The following is a 19,838-nucleotide window of genomic DNA, read 5'->3' as shown; positions in this document are numbered from 1 at the left end:
AAAAGCACCCTTTACCCCTGCATTGGTTTACACCACAATATCCTAAAGACTGCAGTATGATTACATTCTGTATTTAACCTACATAAGATAGGCTCAAAATAATCTTCAAACTTTGTTCAGTTAAAATATATTTCTGCATAAACCACAGTTCATTCAGCAATAGCTGCCACAGTACATATTGATAAAAATGTATTAATTAGAATAATTAGAATATTTAGTCCTAGATCGGTGATATCCAACTTGTGGCCCACAGGCCAATAATAGGGATACAAGTTCACAGCATGATAACAACAGCAATCAGTGCATTCAATACTGAAATTCTTATTGCTGCAGGAAGAATGTGAGTGCTTTTAATAATCTATCTGTCTAAACCTTATGAAGCTGAGCAGTTTCAGCAAGGAACGGCTGTGGTTTCAATGCATGAAATCACAACCATTTCATTGGTTTAAACTATGTGATTTCATTGTGCAAAGCTGAGTGATTTCATTGTATGAAATTCCAGCACCTCCTTTCTATTGGCTCTTTAGTCTAGTGTAAGCTTGTGTAGAAAGAACTTCTACCAATGAGAGGATAGAAAAGGTCTCACCAACCTACTGCAGTTTCAATAACTTGCCTGGGAAAGTTCTTCATTGTAACAATTTCCTGAATCCCATCAGTTATCTTTGCAGTGTTGATGTTGACGGTGAGCGACTGGTTATTTATATGGTTAGCCAGATTCCAGGAACGTAGGATGTTTTCTCCATCACAGAAAGCTAGGCAGTAACGAAGATCGAAGCATATTCCTGTGCCATTGAAACAAACATATGTTGGAATTATAATATTATTATTTAGGTAGTGCTTTTTCCTTTAATATTGCTGGCTTTGCCCGCTGTACTTAAAGAAGCCTGGGAATGCATTGTTTTGTGAATACTCAGACTCAAAGAGAAGGGAAGGAGAGGTACAAAAAGTAATAAACGAAGGGGGAGGGAAAGGTACTAGGGGGTAACAGCAAATATCAGTAAGATACAAACAAGGGAAACATAAGCACAGCACAACAGTCATAACAATATCATCTGACATGCATCGTATGTCAGATGAACCATGAGAACCAAGGATCTCCTAAACAAGGCAAAACCCCAATAGTGAGCAGGGTCATTGTGTGTCCACCCAGAGGTCAACACCAAGCCAGTTTACAGGCCACGATTCTGCACTTTTATTCTATCTGCATTACATTAACGTGTCTTTGTCAGCCATCTGTGATACAGCAACTACTGGCAAACAAATCGTCTCTATCTATGTATTACACCAAAGTAAGGGGAACCTAGATTCTCAAATACTAAAGACTGCAGGCTACAGACGTTATGGAGCGGCACAGTTAGCAACAAACCATCAGTATAGAGAGCTACATTACAGGCCGCACAAGATGTGGAGAGACAAAATTAACTATAGAACATAACGATAGTGAGCTACACTTAGTAAGGTGTGATATGTGAAAGTGGACATCTTTTTACATGTGGTGCTTTGAATTTCTTTCTGCTACATAAATTACATATAACCAGAACACTTTCTTTATGTCTTATCTCCTATGACCACCCTGCTAGAAGTTTTGTGGTATGTTGGGTGCTTTAAACTTATACAAGTCTCACATTGTGCAATAGTCCACAGCTCTGCCTGACAGAATTAGTGGAAGGGTTGTCATTTGTAAACGTTTCCAACCATTTAAAGTCATTTTTACCAGATCTTTTTATTCACATTTAGGCAACAGTCAACAAATGTCAATGTTAGCAATATATGCATATATTATTCCCTTAAATACCAGTTAGTGAGAAGTGATATTTACACAAATCATTAACTATAAATAACTATATCATACTTCCGTGAATCATGTATGGTTTAAAATGGTGATTCAAATAACAGCATTGATGAAGACATAACGAGTCCGTTGTGCAATCTAGTAATAAAGTCCCAAAAATGTACATATTACATGTAGAGCACACATATTATACTGTGAACATACAAATTGGTACATATCGACAATGGTTTTGAGACATGACAATAAAATGTTAACCAAGATATTGGGTACCACTTGGATTTGAGCTGCCTAGTGGATCATGTGGTAACTTAAATAGCCAATCCAAGCCTGACGATTACACTTTTCCATATTAAAGAACACAACTAACCTCCTGTGGGTACAGATGAAAACTTAACCATGTGCTTGTGGTCCTCAGTTTCTAAATTCCAAACCACTATTTCTGTGGTATTGGTGTTGGGAAGCCAAGAAAATGCTACCACATGTGATCCTTGACGGTTCACATCAAACTTGGTGATGAAGTCATTGCAGCAGCCTTTCACCGTGCGAATATATGCAAACGTGTGCACGCTGAACAGCTCAATGTGTACGGTGTCATGCAACTTCATTGATGGATACCTGCAACACAGTATTTAGGCATAGTCAACTGTTCTGTCACCATAAAACATATTTTGTGCAACACGAATAATATTTCAATGTTGCAGTTTATTTAGCGTTAGTTGTAATTAAATGCAACACTTAGGGGGGAATTCAAGAACAATGCGGGTATATTATTACTGTTACTAAGGTAATTTTAACACTGATTATTCCTCACAGCTCTTTGAGCTGCAAGCAAACACCTGTGCTAAAATTACCGTAGTAATGGTAATTGAGCGCGTCCCACGTTGTTTTAAAGAATATCACAGGGAATTGAATTCCCCCACTTACTGTCATGATTATGGACTCTCTTACTTAGTATTTTGCTCCCTGTAGAAAGCTTTTAATTCTGGGCTACACTTCTACATAATTCAAAAACAGTGTCCCCTGCAGGCAAGTGATTAAGTACAAGTGAAGATTCTAATAAGAGGACGGCGTCATAAAAAGTCTGTGGACTTAATGTTAGTACAAACGGCTGCTATGTTCCAAATCCATGCTACAAAACCTAAATTTGTCACCTCCCTGATCTTAAAACTCCCCCAGTCATCACATGAAAGAATCCCCGACAAATACGGTTTTCTCTCCTAAAACCAGCTCTACTCTCCAATATAAATCAAGAGGGGTAGGATATCAGTTAGGGTGACGGGCACTCTGACAAGGAGGGAAGCACCAACTGCAGGATGTCAATGCTGTGTTTGTCACAATTGCACAAACATTATCTGGATAGCAACATGAACATCACACTTATGCAGATAAAACAAACACTTTGCACAATTATATTTTAGTGACAGGAACCCTCATAAATTACTTGCATTGGGTCCCCCACAAATCATAATTATACACTGGCAAAAACAGAGGATACTTTCTATGCATGGTCAGTTACACAGACTTGAATGAATGTTTCGATACAAAGGTTATTGAATGTTCTAAACTGGGTTCACCCAAGCAGCAGCTTAGGCTTATTTATTCATTAGCAACCAGGCTGACAGATGCACTTTAATAAAAGATTTAACTTGTTTGACACTATGTTTTCTCTTTAGGCGAAACAGTCACATGGCCATGAAACAGTTGTTAGCTTCATTCATTATATACCTGCAGATGACTAGGAAGTATTCCTTGGTTACAGCCACACCTTGAACTGAAGCTACTGGATCTTGCGCAGTAAGTTTGGCAACAACAGCCCCTCGTCTGGCATTCAGTACCATAGCTTCCTTCCCACTCCTGTCACAGTGAGGAAACACAAAAGATATTTTCTCCATAGCACATACTTCTGTCTATAGTCATCTTGGCCTCTGACACTGTCAGAAACATGCAGTGACAAGAGTATAAAGGCTGCTTTGTATTATTGCTATCACTCTTGTTTTAAACACTTGAAACAGAAATCTAAGTCCATATGAAGTACTATGCATCTACTTCATGGTAATAACACATCACTCAGTTATTATATATTAAAGGAGAACTACATGTAAAAGCAAAAACCCATGGGCCTCCACAGGCTTGCTTCAAACACTTTTGTCATACAAGGTGACATTTGTACTACTACTACCCCTTGTCATAACCACATGACTGTAATGGCCCTGTGCTCCTTCTGCCATCAGATACTGCAGGGCAGCTGCTAACCGCAGCACTGGGGAAAGTGGCGAGAGGCAAGGTGGTGACCTGGAGGAGAGGTGGAAATATAGTCTCTGCTGTCCCTAGGACTGTGCTGTCTGAGATGAGGTTTTCACCTTGCCTCATTGGAGGAATGGCCCTGGGCCACCCCAGTAGTAGAATTGGAGAAGTCCCATTCGAGAGATATTCCTGCTAGTGGCCCAGCCTCACAACATGGAGGAATCTATCTACGAGTTTGTGGCTGGAAGATGATTACATAGGCCTTGCCTTAAGACTCCTACCTCTACTACTTGTAGAGGAACTCAGGAGTTAAACATTTTTAATGGAGGTCTCCATATATGTGAATTCTATAAATATCCATATGATATGTAAGTGGGCACATATTCCCTGTGATGAATTCTATTTCTTAGAATTAACACTACAGGATATATTATTCTTTACATAACACACATCTATATGTGAAAATGTCAGATACATCCCAATAAATTCTAGGGAAAATTAAATTTTATTTTAGAATGTTCAAATTTCTATCAGTTTAGATTAAGACAAAATAACCCAGTTTTCATTGATTTTAATACAATTATTATTACAAGAAAGGAGCAAGGATTTGTAGGATAAAAACGTCAATATAGTTTATATCAGGGGTGTTCAATCTCCAGCACTTTGACTGTTACAGAACTAAATCTCTCAATATAGTCAGGTAGGCGTTTAGCTTATATAATCTACTGATATAGCAACACGGGATCCTGATTGGTAACAGTTGGAATGTCTGGGGTTTCCAAAGACATCTCTGCATACATCTAAGATTGTAGAAGGGACAGTACATGACCACAAGGTACAAATAGTTTTATAGGTCTACTTTATGAATACATCACTGACTTAAAGGAAGTGGCCACAAAAGTCGGATTACAAAATAGAGTTATGAACTTGGAAATTATAAGTGAACCAGGAAATTCATGGCACATAGAGCTCAGTATAAATTATGTCAACGACCTTCACTGACTCTCACTGATTCATTGACTGAACCAACTATGGAAATGTATCACTCATTCAAAGGGTGATAAAATTTTGGAGGCACATAAAACCCAAACATTGCCTCCTTACAGGTACATTAAAACAAGTAAAATAACTATTCAAATTGATTATTTTAATCTAGATGCTTCTGTAGTTTGCATTTTAACAAAATAGGAATTTAATATTTGAAAAATATCAGTTGCAAAACTAGGACAACCGTGAACAATGGGTATATGTGAATTCTTATTTATTATTAATTGGGCTACATCAGCATTCATCAACCCAGTTGGTGAAATAGTTAAAGAAAATTAGTTTGCACACAGCAAAACTAGACTGAACAAATCATACTTTATACAACAAATGTGACTTTTTGTTAAGCACTCAATGCTGCCGCTCGGCTCATTTTCCTTTCTCGCCGCTCTTCTTCTGTCTCCCCCCTCTACCAATCCCTCCACTGGCTCTCCATCCCCTACAGAATTGTGTTCAAGCTCCTCACTCTTACTTTCAAGGCCCTCTCCAACTCCACTGCTCCCTACATCTCCAACCTAATCTCCATTCACGCTCCATCCCGCCCTCTGCGTTCGGCTAACGACCACCGCCCCTCTTCCCCCCTGGTTACCTCCTCCCATGCTCGCATCCAAGACTTCTCCCGCACTGCCCCCCTCCACTGGAACCAGCTCCCGTGCTCCATTAGAACTTCCCCCAACTTGTACAGCTTCAAACGGGCCTTAAAAACCCACCTTTTCCTTAAAGCTCTCCAGTCCCCCATCTAATTGACCTCCTCCCAGTCTCCCCCTACCCCCCTCCCACTCCTGCCCCCCCTCCTGTCCCCCTCTTACCTCCCTCCTTTTCATTCTCCTCTCCCCCCCTCTTCGTCTCAGCCTCCGTTCTCCCCATTCTCTCCTCCTACCATTGCGTCTCTGTCCGTCCTACCCTCCCCTTAGATTGTACGCTCCTTCGAGCAGGGCCTCCTCTCCTTCTGTTATCCACCACCTTAACTCTGCTCTCCAGCTCCTTGTCTCTTCCGTGAGGTCCTCCTGCCCTTCTACCCCTCTCTCTAACCCGCTGGGGGCTCTCACCTCTCATCTAGCTGTACATTGAGCTTCTGAGTTACTGTGCTTTTTGTTAACTGTACCGTGCTGTCTCACCCTGTATTGTGTTTCTGTCTGTCCCTGTACGGCGCTACGGATACCTAGTGGCTCCCTATAAATAAAAATTAATGATAATTAATAATAAAAGCATAAATGTAATACACGTTTATAACCAACCATATCATAGATGAAATTTATGCTCGCTTCTATTCTTTGATAAAGCAGCTTCAGCCATAATCCAAGTTTACAGAGTGTTTACCTGTATGCAAATACAATGTACTCTCTCACGGACTTCTTAGAAACCAGTATAGAGTGGTTTTTATGAACCGGCGTCTCATCAGCAGGAATGTCTACCTGACAGATAAGCTTGCAAGAGTCTGCCAAGTCAAATATCTGGAAGACATTAAAAAATACTACAAATACAATGCATATTATAGAAAAAAACACATTTATATATTAAATGCAGTAAATATCTGGTACTTGCTTCAGATTGTAAAACTTAATGACATCATTTATTCACAACTGTTGCTGAACAATAATTCCCACAATGGTTATGTGACACTATGCTTGTCATAGCTACAGCTATAGGTGCTGCCCATGTATATTCGTTAGAAAGATACGTCTGACAGCAGAAGAACATTTTTTAGAACTGACCTTAACTAAATGGCTTCCATCAAAAAATGCCAAGAGGAGCTGACCGTCCATAGCAGATGTCAGGATGGGGGCATCCAAACAGTCACTAGTAGCATAAACCATTTTCCTACGTGATACGTCCCATATTTGGAAGCTGTGGTCCTCAGTAAGAGCAACTATTTTGTTCTGCATACATACAGTGATAGAGTCAATGTTCTTCCCAACTCCATGAAGAGTGAACACAGATTTGCCAGCAACCAAGTCCCAAACCTTCAGGGTGCCGTCTCTGGAAGCTGTAACTGCTCGCGTATCATTATGAGCTTCTGCAACTGCAGTGATGCTGTCTGTGTGGCCTGTGCAACAGGATTGTTATCAAATGCATTGCACTAATGCTTCTTTCCTCATAAGTATTTTGTACTTAAAACAAATGCACATATATGTAAGTTTCATTTCATGATAAAATCACAAACTATGTTATTATAAAGTGACTTTTTCAAGTCCTCACAAGTGGATATTGGTTTCAGAAGGTGTGACGAGACCAGGTTCCATTGGGATAAAATCAGATCAGCCCGGTCTGTTCTGAGTGGGCCCGACCGAGGATTTCGGTTCCTTTGTACTGTTATTAAATTTCACCCCTGGTGGACAGATCCGGTACTACATGTGTCCTAGGAGAGAGGAGGGGGGTGGTCACAGGAAGCTTTGATCAGCTGAAGCCACTGTGAAGCCACTGTGACATCGCAAAACAGTGCAGGCGGTTAAACAGGGGAGAATCTGGCCTTGATCTAATACAGGGGGCGGATATTCTGATGTTTGTGGATGTGACATGAAGCACCTAACCCCTCAGACTTGCTGGCAGGGAAACCACAGGGGGGCCTTTGTTGAAAACACACTCCTTACCACACCCCGGTCACCACCCCTATGCTATTATTACCAATGACTGTGGACTGTTGAAGAGGGGGTTGGGCCAGGGGGAGAGAGGAGTAAAAAGACGGGACCCAGGAGAGGGGAGGTGTGTGTGTGTGTGCCGGGATTTTTGAAGGAGAAGGAACTTTGAATGCAAGAGGGTTATAAAACTCTACCAAGGGACAAATACTGGTTGGACAATTCTATCCCAGTGAGGAAGTTTGTTGGACCCTTACTCCATCGGGAGTCACACGTGAGCCCGAGGGAACTGGTGAGCCTACTTAGACTGGTACTCTGGGTCCTACTAAGCTAGTGCTTAAGCCAGGATCAGCAAGATCGAAGGACAACTACTTGAGACCAGCCCACTGGCCATCTTATGGAATAACTGTGGGATTTAGATAGCCAGTTAATTGTATCTTGACCAGGCGGGGCAGCACGGTGGCTTAGTGGTTAGCACTTCTGCCTTACAGCACTGGGGTCATGAGTTCAATTCCCAACCATGGCTTTATCTGTGTGGAGTTTGTATGTTCTCCCCGTGTTTGCGTGGGTTTCCTCTGGGTGCTCTGGTTTCCTCCCACAGTCCAAAAACATACTGGCAGATTAATTGGCTGCTAACAAATTGACCCTAGTGTGTGTGTGTGTATGTTAGCGAATTTAGACTGTAAGCTCCAATGGGGCAGAGACTGATGTGAGTGAGTTCTCTGTACAGCGCTGCGGAACTAGTTGCGCTATATAAATAAATGATGATGATGATTCATCTGTGGCCTGACTGGGACTCTGTGAAACTTCCTGTATGGCGAGACCTCTCCTATGTGCTGTTGGGGTGTTTTATTGCCACTGGTTATTAGCTAACATTCTTGTATATTTGGTAGGAGGAGTATGTCTCATTTGTGGAGCACTGTTTCTGCATTTACTCTGTGTGAACCCTTGGGTGAATAAAAGGATCATTATCTCTTTCTTGCCTCCTTACCTGTGCGATTCCGTGAACCTATAGAGCCAGGTATCTAGTGAAGTTAGGTTCTAACCCTGGTGTTCTCACAGAAGGTTATCCAGAAATGTATCTTTATCACATTATCTTTGTGGACCAGCAACATGACTTTGTGCATGCATCCCAAGCATTAGGGCAACCTAAGACTAGGTAATCAAGCTGACATAAGCATTTAGTCACTGAGTAACCCACTACACAGTCTGTGTGACTACATTGCTCTCAGTATTTGCCCTTGAAGGGTTGCAGGCCCTGGACCACCAGTTTCCCACACTATTATAGTACTTTTTTTTATTCATAAAATTACATTAAATGCCTGGCAACGGTATTATAAGGACAATACAAATTTCAAGCAAAATTGAACAATGAAAGTAGCAATAGTCTACATATTCACCATAATGAGACTATGCCTATGTATATACCTATATATATGTATACAGAAATACATAATGTGACATATAAGACATTATTGTACATACCTGCTAAGCTGTCATGGAGAATTTTCCAAGGTGCCAGAAGACAAGTGGAAGAGGGCACAAAAGTAGCAATAGAAGATTGCTGGCACTGAGAAAGCAAGGATGGCAGTAAAGGATATTTCCTTGGATCACCTAATCAACAAATAAAAGGATATTATATTATGTTACTTAAGTCTGTGAATTAGTACACTTTTTAAATTAAATACATATATTCTAGCTTGCAAGCAGGGTCTGCATATGATTGAGCTCCAGCTGTTGTGGAAGTTCTAATAAGCCACACCAGCCTGATGCTGGGAATTCTACGTCCATAACAGCTGGAGAAGCACATGTTTCAAAAGCCTGCACCAACATATAATCCATATTATTTTACTGAATAATGCTTTAGGGGAATTGCTACAAGATGATCTGCATGTTCTATGTAAGAACGTCTAAATGTCTATTACGTCTTTTCAGCATTTGTGTCTACCAATACAAATGTGTTTTACCATACTCTGTAATTCACACCAAGACTCATGCCGCTCAACTGTGATGTTTTTTACTTATAGATGGGCATTTTGTTTTGGGGTATTTTCTTCTCATTTGCTATGTATGCACTGAATTGTATTATCTGTGCTATTCTTTAGTATCACATAATATGGCAGAGAGCAATGCCCAATATTTTAGATACCATTCAATGTAATTCTTGTGTTGTTATTTATAATTGTCTTAGCATCACCTGCGTCAAAGAGAAATCGAATACATCGCTCATTGACGCTGTAACTTTTTTAACTGTGTTTTCACAAAATATAGCCACCTTTTGGGCTCACCCAGAGGCGGAACTAACAATACGTGGGCCCCAGTGTAAGGAGGCGGGAGGAGGGAATCAGGGCCCCCAACCCTCTGCATTTGTACACAGCAGCTGCCGCACCAATGGTAGTTCCGCCACTGGGCTCACCAAATCAGCCTGTACACGCTTGCAGATGAATCAAAGTTTAGAGCACAGAGGCCTAAATACAATTGTTTTGACAGTTTAGGCTGCTTTTGCTTATCCCCTCCTCCCCATCCCTCAGGATTTTATAGCCCAAATGCCCCTCAAGTATAATCTGTATAAAAGAAAAACATGCTATAAATAAATGTATCCTTCTAGTAATAAGGCATTCACAAGAATTTTTTTTAACCGAAAAGAAACTGTTGCGCGAGCAAGCTTGTCAGACATAACTGCCTCTATCAGCTCCCTGATTTAATACCTTATCATATATTCAAACAGTCACAGAACATGTCACCTCTACTTCGTCAGGAAATCACTCCTCACAACCTTTACCTGTCACCAACCGCACTCTACGCACTTGCTACTTGGAAGTTTGCACACAGGATTCCAGTCTCAACCTCATTTTCACCTATCCCTTAGGCCACAGATCTAACTTGTGACTTTCCAACACAGCTACACATTTCCACAACTCTCCCCAACTTAGGTTCTGCCACCATCTACGTATAAGAAACGTAAAACGCCTATGACTTAATTACTCAATTGTGCACACTCTGTGCTCTGATAGAGAAAATAGTTAACTCTTCCCACACTTGTATCTAAAGTGTTAACACAGTCACGCAATCAACCTCTTCTAAATAGTGAATTCATTTTGAGCAATAATTACATTTTCAATTTAATATACAAAAAGTACAATGCTTACAGGTTAAAAAAACAATTAAGAAAATAATGACAAAATATACGGCAACAGATAAAATAAAATGAGAAAATTCAGAGAATAAACTTACATACCAGTTGTATAATCTGCGCCCAAGGAAATTGGCTTGGAAGATGAACAGCTTATCAATGTTGATTGATTTCCCAAAAGACTGACAATTTGTCCCTTCACACACAGGCTTTTAACACTACTGAAATGGGCATTCGGAGGGGCAGTGTAGATGCTAATGTGGGAGGGGTGGGGGGGGGGGGCGGAAATGTCCCATGTGCGTCAAGTATGGTTTGCTAAAATATACTTCAAAAGTTTTGACCTTTCTTAACCTTTCTCAGATATATCCCAGAGACATAACTTCCCCTTTAATAAACCAGTCGTAACCTCCTGCACATTTACATACCAAATATGATGGAATTACAACAATATCAAATCTCATTCCGGAAGAAATGTAACTACTGCTGCTTCCCTGTAAAGTTGGTATTTACACTTTACAACCCTTGTTCGGATTTTGCCCAAGTATGGAGTGGCACATAGATTTCCCAAAATATGAAATATGAAGGCATTGTGTTTGAAGTTACTATTTCTATAGTTTGTATTGGCCTAAGCTGTTACTCTAGTATATAGCTTTCCCTAATTCATAGAGATTACTTTGCTTTTACAATACCTATTGAAAGGAAGTCTACTCTAATTAGAAAGTGGAACACATGATCAATATCTTGAGTTAGCTTCCTGACAGAATGTCCGCTGAGCTTAATTATCTCCCAGTTGGCTAATTGACTAAATATTTTAATGAGGAAATAAAACAAACTTTTATCCAAGGGGAAATCATGTTAATTTCTATTTATCAATTTAATATTTTTTTGTGCCCCTGACACTTCATATTCTATTTAGGTCATCATCCTGACATAGATGTTTGCCCCTGATATTCTATGGCCCTAAGCCTGGGCCTGAAAAGGCTTTACACAAATCCAAGCCTGAATGCACCATACAGAGGTTAAACACAGCAATAGGCATTACAATTGTACCACATTTTCTATAGTCACAAACACCATGATGTTGTATATAACATCAATCTTACCAGGAGCCACAGGTTTATCTAAGGCATCAATCTGGTGCAGACGTCCTATCAGCTGTGAAGCCAGTTGACAAGGGTCTCTTAGTAGAACCTTCATGGACAGCTGAAGAGTTTCAGATAATAGGTTCAAATCAAGCAATGGCCTATTGAGCAGAAAATATACAATAAGCACATTGACTTTTAAGTTAATACATAAATGATGTTGTACTGTCTACTGTAAAATGTTATCAATGTGCTTCTTCAATTGATTGTAACCGCAAGCTGTCACTTTTACACCAAATGTTATTTATCACATAATTAATATAACTGTCTTACCGTTCAGGATTCATAGCTGCCTTTATGTCTTCCTGGACTTCCACAATGGAGATAGCCCTGGCTTTATGTAATAGGTACTCATAATTGAATATGCACTCTGTTATCAGTCGTGAAATTTGGTTACACTGGACCAAATGATATGATATTCCAAAGAGTTTACGCAGGTTCATCACATTAATGGTCCTGCTCTCATGCTTTACCATCCATGACAAAGGCATCATTGGTGTAAGTGTGTCACTTTTATTTACCCTATGACGACTTCGACTTTCCAGGTAGTAATCAGTGAATGCAGAGTGGATGGAAAGCTGATAATCCTTTGATTTGACATATCTGCTTATACAAACAGACCTCAGGTGGCTGTGAGCCCAATTAATGACATAAGTATTATCTGTCCTTTGTTCCACCAAGTGGACCCCAAAGTCATTACGTAGCTTGATCCAGAGTACTTGTGGAAATACCGGTACAGTAACACTCTGGTATTGTCTTATCTCCTCCATGGCAGTCTTGTCTAGAGACAACAAGTCCAGGAGCTCTTCTTGTGCGATACCATTCCTGGACAATGAAATGTAAGACGCAACCTTTTTCACCACTTGCTCACCATGGGTTCTCTCCAGTCTTGCTAGGATCCAGGAATACATCTTAGAGATATCAGGATGCAGAAGGATGTCCCTGTCAGGGGTGTAGGATGTCCAGAGATGTGACTCCATATACGAGCACATTACAAAGAGTGGAAGAGGACACGCAGCACAAGCCTCAAGCAATACTTTTTTTTGGTGACCATTGAGTTTACGGTGATCCCTAGTCAGCCAAGATTCAGTCACTGCATTTATTTCTCCTGAACTTAGTGGTGGTATCTCAATGACATTGTTCTTAGATGTAAGTTTCTGCAAGGAAAACAGCAACATAACATTTACTTTAAGAGAGAAGAGACTTTAAAAATAACATTCCAAACACGATTAATGTAATAGATGTATTAGCCAAAGGTCTGTTAATGATGTGTATTTAGGGCTGTTCTGTTTAGTATAAATCAAGTTCAGGAAAATTTATGAGCATTTTATTCTTTAATAAGAAGGAGGAAGTCTATTTAAAACACACGGTGCAACTTAGGTGCACCATTCACTCACATATACTCTGTTGGTCTCATAGAGCAGGTCGCAGGAGTACAATATCGAATGCAAAATTGCAGCTTAACATATTTTTTGAGTTGAACATATCCTTAGATTTGTGCAATTCAAAATACTGTGGAAGTATGCTGTGCATCAATATATGCTGTTGCAGCTGGAGTAAAGATAAGACAGTCATCATCAGTGACTTGATGATGATGATGACTGTCGTGTATAAACACACACGCACAAATTCTGACAAACTAGAAAGCATTGATTAGGCAAGAATGGACGGCCATCAGTCAGTATGTGGACCAGAAGTTCCCCCTGAAATGAGTAACTAGCTGTGAGTGTCCCTGTTATAGTGTGACCAGCCCTGCTTGGCATAGCCTGGTGTTGGTTTCCAGGAGAACGACACACTATTTGTCCCCCCTAGATGAGCAGTAACCAGCCAAGGCTATAACACACTGGTACTGTTTACTCCTTTTAAGAGGGGGGGGCAGACATTTTTATTTATTTATTTTTACAACACAATTTAGATACAGAAGCCGCAAAGAATAAGCCTCCTAATAGATGTATCTGAAGTTGCAGCCTACTCTAACTAATGTGCATCTCTAGGGGGGTGCTACACCTAAGTGCTGATCCCTACTGTGAGTCAACTGCATCTCCATATGTAGAGGCCAAAGCCATCTGGACGTTATTTCCAGATTTTTTGAATTTAAATGTTCTGTTTATTTAACATTATTAGTGACTTATAGATAAATATATAAATATTCGCATAATACACATGACATTTACATATCCCTATCTGCAATGGTCTGAAGTATTCAAAGGCAGAAAAATTTTTTGGGGATTTTATTACCTGTAAGCTTCTGAAGGAAGCACACTCCAACACGCTGGAGGCAGACACAATGACATAGACATGTGGGGGCAGTTCTGTGGGTAACCAGGAAAGTTTTGCTTCATTTTCTGATAACTCATCTACACCATCCAAAGTGATGAGCAGCGGCCGTCTTTCATTTGCAAACTCCAGCACTGTTGAGAACTCATTCATCAACCCTTTAATATTCTTTAAAAAAAAAAAATCCACTTACTATCACCTAATATTGTAAACACACACAAATCTGTTACCAATCAATCGTTTACGAGAGTCTCTGAAACATTTTCCTAGTAATATTGTGCATGGATGGTGCAAGAGATGTCATACTAAATTGGCTGATGCATAAATATGTAGATAGCAAGCCATTTGTGGTGCTAAAAATGGTTTGCAACCATCTGATAAATATGGAAGATGATCCTAAATGCATCTTCATCTCTTCAAGTGCATTTAAATATCATAACCTGCTACATTACAGTGGATTCCTCACATTCCACACCCGATCCTCCAATCAGAAGGAATATAATTTAGCAGCCTTGCAGTTACCGTCAATTCAATGCGTCGATCCATGTGCTTAACCATACAAACAAGCAGAAATGTACATAATTAGGCGCAAGACATTAGGAAGTGTGAAGAAACACCATTTCCCTGTCTGTCCCCATATTTACAGCTGTGTGAAATACATTTATTGGGCAGAATGCTTTAACAATATATTACCACCTTGACCATTTATAAGTCATCTTATAAAGTTGACATGTATTAACATTCACAGAATAATTGTACGATTTTGGATAACATGCTTAAAAAAAATGTAATCTGAAAAATTCTGATAGAAAATATGCATATTTAAGATGTTTATTGTACACATGTGATAAGTTCAGGAAAGATTTAGGGGTGTATTTACTAAACTGCGGGTTTGAAAAAGTGGAGATGTTGCCTATAGCAACCAATCAGATTCTAGCTGTCATTTTGTAGAATGCACTAAATAAATAAATAAATGCTAGAATCTGATTGGTTGCTATAGGACACATCTCCACTTTTCCAAACCCGCAGTTTAGTAAATCTAGTGCTTAATCTTTTTCTCAATTTGACTGCATAACAATATTTTTTAAAAACATTTTGACACCATAAAAAACAAACTCAGATTGCGAATCAAAGTTCACAAATGGAGAATTTAAACCAATATTTCTAAATCTATATACCAAGTTTAAACCGTTATTTCTCTAAAAAGCCTGCATGCATTTTACAACAATTTGTAAATTTAAATTTTCCCCAAAATTTGAGTTGCCTATATCATAACAACGACACAGTCATGTTTGTGGCATGTTGGGGATGTGGTTTTGGCAAGTTTGTATGTCTTTTCTTGAACACGTTTCAAGATCCGTGTATGTCAAAATAAGACATATAACAAATGGACATTCCTAATTTGCGTGTGCACACTATTATTAGCATGCCATAGTGTGCCAATGTCCCTTATACTCTTCTCTGAGAGCAAGAGGCTACAAGTGCAAGATATGGGCAACTCTAAATACAGGTGCAAAGTGTGTGCATGGGAAGGACACCACACAAATGCACCTATATGCAGTTATAAATCAGGCAGAAGAGTAATGACTTAAGAGGTCTGCATTTATTCACAATAAACAGTTTAATGTGACTTTGTCTGGTCAATTAAAAAAAAAAAAAAAAAAAAAAAATCACACTTTTTGCTCTATTCTATTAAGTATTTTATGAATCCTTACTCACTGAAAAATGTATCCTACATTTCATCAACGTTTAATTAAATTAAATTGGAAGTGTAATATGCTTTGCCTGTGGTGTTGCCTACAGACTGCCATGCTGTTGTGCGTGCACATAACTTGCATGAATGTGTTGATACCATAGTAGGCGACTTATATACCTGCGTACAATATTCCACTTTATACTGCTCTGTAAGGTTAGGAGTTAAGGGATGCCTAGTTACACCTCTAATCCCATTTATATTAACAATTCACAACTGGTTAAAGTTTATTTATAAAATAAAAGCAACAATAAAAACTCCCTACAAAAAAGTAGGTACAAATGCATGGCAGTTACCTCGGAGAAATGAGTTTGTAGCTTGTATATGTCTGCTATCTGGTAGCAAAGGCTTTGTAGTAACAGACGAATGTTTCGGCTTTCACCAGTAGCACCAATAAATCGAGACACAACTCTGAGATCCCTGTTTTTTCAAAGCGGAAAAATTATTATATGCATATTACAGTGTTAGAGAGACACACTGACCCTGGAGATTATACACTGCTTGATAATGACTGACACATTAGCTAGCATAGAAGAAAGAGAATATGCTTAATGAACATACAAAGCAACAATGTTTATGTATTAATGCATGTACCCATAGATTGTAAGCTTGCGAGCAGGGCTTCTCACCTATTTGTCTGTTTTACCCAGTTTGTTTATTAGTTTACTATGTTTGTCCCCAATTGTAAAGCGCTACGAAATATGTTGGCGCTATATAAATAAATGATGATGATGATGATGATGTAGCAGAGCAACTTACCCGGTTACCCACTGTGTTGCTGATGCAGCCACTTTGGCTATAATCGCACTTTTGCCACTGCCAGGCTCCCCATGTAATACAACCAGTTGTCCGTTAGAAGATTGTATACAGTCTCCAAGCTCCAGCAGAAAAGACTCCCGACCCATGAAGCTACTTACACTGTGGCAGAAAAGACCAATGATACACTTCAGAACATATGTAAATAAGCAACTATTTTATTCATCCAGTCCATCTAATCCTGCTGGCTCTACAGTTATCTCACCCGCACTATCTCCGTGTACTACACACTTCCATATTCAATTTTAGTCTTGTACCGTAGATATAGGACACTAATCTCCAACATCTCTCTTCTCGTCTGCCATTAGCTTATGTGGGAGTACTGACTACAGTGGCAACTCTTCACGTACAACATGGATGTTCTATATTTAAATAATTTTAATGGTCATTTACAAAGCTCCTGACATTATGAACCAGTTTTTGAGCAACTATGCCCACTGACACGGATATGTGTATGGTTTAGCTTGTCAAGATAGATGTGTGGATGTAAAGGTGGCTCCTTTGAGGGTATGCTTTTACTTTTCATGCATAAAAAGGCAAATAAAAGTGCTGTGCATCCACATTTTGTGCAGATATAAAATGACTATTTTTGTGTCCCGTATTCCTCAATCTCCCGTCTTTCAGATTTTCCCTGCTGCTTTAAAACCAGTCACACACAGTGCAATTTGGTCTTAAAATATGATTGCTGCACAACCTGATATGTAACAGATAAACCTACATATTTTGACCAGATTGTGCAGATCTGGTCGTTTGGCGATAAGGCCAAATGTCCATATCACACTCCTCAACTGTGGTGAATATACACACACAGCAATGTGATTGTAGGACTAGATTATCAGTCCTGATCAGTAGCAAACCAACTGGGTCAAATATAATAACTGTGGCCCACACATACTGATGCTGGGCAAATTTGGTAGCAATATAATACAAAATTAAAAAAAATAGTCAAACAAAACATGAATGTGTATTGCCAGCAAATTATTTGACATACACATTACAACATGTTGTTTTACATATGTGCAACGTTTATTTAGCTATATTTTCCAGTAAGCTTGTGGTAGTTACAAGATAGCAGGACTCACAGTTTATGGCAGTACGTGGCATGCTCTAAAATCTCTTCATTTCTCTGATTTCGGAAAAACTGCTTCCTCTTCCAAGTCTGTTCTGGGACACTGGGCAGGTGTGTTGTCCTAACCAACAAAACATATCACATCAGCTTTCTTAAAACATCTAAGTACACAAATATTAGTGATAATTGCATATTCATGATTTTTATTTACAATAGAAGCATTTTTTTTTTTCAAAACAATTGTAATTTAATATAGTGTGATACTGTATGTCTTCCATATTATAAGTAGAGATGCTCAGTCTCAGTTTCCCGAGAACCGAACACACCCGAACTTAGGGGATCCGAGAAACGAGCCGAGCCGCCTCGGTACCATCACGCTTTTTCGGCTTTTGAAAACGAGGCAAAACGTCATCATGACGTCGTCGGATCTCGGGAGTTTTGGATTCCTTTTTAAGATCCAGCACAGCAGGGGGTGGGAGGGAGGACCCCCATTTTCTTTTCTGCCACTGCTGTGTGCCAATGTGCCCTAGATGTGCTAGGAACTGCCGTGTGTTTGTGTCATTGCTCTGTCGCTTACCATCCAGCCAGGTCACTGCACTATTTGTCCAAAAGTGGATGAAAATAAAATTGTGACCTGTGAGGTGGTCAAAATTGACTGCAAATGACTTGAAATTAGTGTTATTGAGGTTAATAATAATGTAGGAACAAAAAAAGGAGCAAAATTATGTGATTTTAGCAAATTTTAGGAATTTTTCTAAAAAATCCAAAACCAGAAAACACACGAGGACGGTTTTGCCAAAACCAAAACACGAAGCTAATCCAGATCCAAAACACTTCACGTGGGTCAGTGAGCATCTCCAATTATAAGCAAAGTCAACATTGTAGAAAAAGACACATGTGACATCATTTAGAGATGGATCTTGAACTGACCTTCTAAAATGCCCAGTAACCTTTCTCTGAAAATCATTACACAGGCCTTCCAGATAATATGCATGAGATCTGTTACTAACAGGATTTATTCCATCCAATGCCCAGCTGATGCTGTACTCATAGATGTTCGTGTGACGTAACTGAAAGACACCAAACATTACAAATGTGTATATACAAGAACAAAAAAAACACTGTATATAAGAGACTGCCATCTTGCCCTTACATAGAATAGAAATTAAAGCCATTTTCATAGCTTCTTTAGAAGCTATGAAAATGGCTTTAATTTTTGCAAAGGGAAAATTGTGGATTGTATTTAACCCAACATTCACCTTCTTGCTGAATAGTCCTAGTTAAAATGCTATTTTTTATATACAACAGTTATAGTTCCGGGCAATAAACGGTGCAACTTGATGCAAATGTAACCAGTGTTAATGATATAGATTATATGTTGATTTCTGTATACATTGAATATATTAATTTCTGGGATATGCTGTATGATATTCACCAATGTTATTGTGTAGTCAATACTTCCAATTGCTATAATCAAAAATATTTTATAAACACATATTTTTGGTTGTCTGCATGAACCAGATTAAATATTACCAGGGAACTATAGGGGGAGGTTTCCTGAATCACTCCTGGTACTTACATCTCAGGGATTTACCCTAAGTGTAGTATAAATCCAGGTGGAGGCACTAACCCCTCAATAATACCTAGTAAAGGGGTGTAACACAAAGATCAAGACAAAACTGATGTTTCTATGGGCTAAAATATCTTTGCTCAAACATATATATGGGGTGGTAGTCACTCCACAAAGTACCATGTCTGTGCCTAACAGAACATAGAACAGCCAACTACAAGTGACCATTCTGATTGGTTGATGGTCCCATTGGCGGATCAAATTCTTGCTCTGGACGATCATAATGTGATATATATATATATATATATATATATATATATATATATATATATTCAATATGCTCCATCATATAGGCACTAAGCGTATTTTTCTATCATTTCCATATTTAGAAAGTGTGGTGGTGAAAAGAATACAGTGAAGAG

General features: G+C 39.1%; 1 protein-coding gene and 1 long non-coding RNA gene across 2 annotated transcripts in view; both read right to left on the bottom strand.

Moving 5' to 3' along the window:
- LOC142106687 (uncharacterized) overlaps positions 1-14,361 on the bottom strand; it is a 37,527-nt gene extending 23,166 nt beyond the window's left edge. Inside the window, exons 1-9 of the mRNA XM_075190028.1 lie at positions 14,170-14,361; positions 12,205-13,088; positions 11,893-12,032; positions 9,142-9,270; positions 6,796-7,127; positions 6,401-6,534; positions 3,518-3,646; positions 2,160-2,407; positions 614-782 (exon numbers count right to left, since the gene is read on the bottom strand). Of these exons, the coding sequence (XP_075046129.1) occupies positions 614-782; positions 2,160-2,407; positions 3,518-3,646; positions 6,401-6,534; positions 6,796-7,127; positions 9,142-9,270; positions 11,893-12,032; positions 12,205-13,088; positions 14,170-14,361 (2,357 nt within the window). The remainder of the gene's footprint in view (positions 1-613; positions 783-2,159; positions 2,408-3,517; positions 3,647-6,400; positions 6,535-6,795; positions 7,128-9,141; positions 9,271-11,892; positions 12,033-12,204; positions 13,089-14,169) is intronic.
- A 2,376-nt stretch (positions 14,362-16,737) lies between these two features.
- LOC142104789 (uncharacterized) lies at positions 16,738-18,910 on the bottom strand. Its single transcript, XR_012679672.1, has 3 exons — positions 18,777-18,910; positions 17,860-17,967; positions 16,738-16,879 (listed from the first exon to the last, which is right to left on the bottom strand). It is a non-coding gene; the product is annotated as an uncharacterized LOC142104789 (long non-coding RNA).
- Positions 18,911-19,838: the final 928 nt, after the last annotated feature.

This window comes from Mixophyes fleayi, chromosome 1 (genome assembly GCF_038048845.1).
Source record: "Mixophyes fleayi isolate aMixFle1 chromosome 1, aMixFle1.hap1, whole genome shotgun sequence".
Taxonomy (NCBI): Eukaryota; Metazoa; Chordata; class Amphibia; order Anura; family Limnodynastidae; genus Mixophyes; species Mixophyes fleayi.
This window is presented reverse-complemented; position numbering and strand designations above follow the sequence as displayed.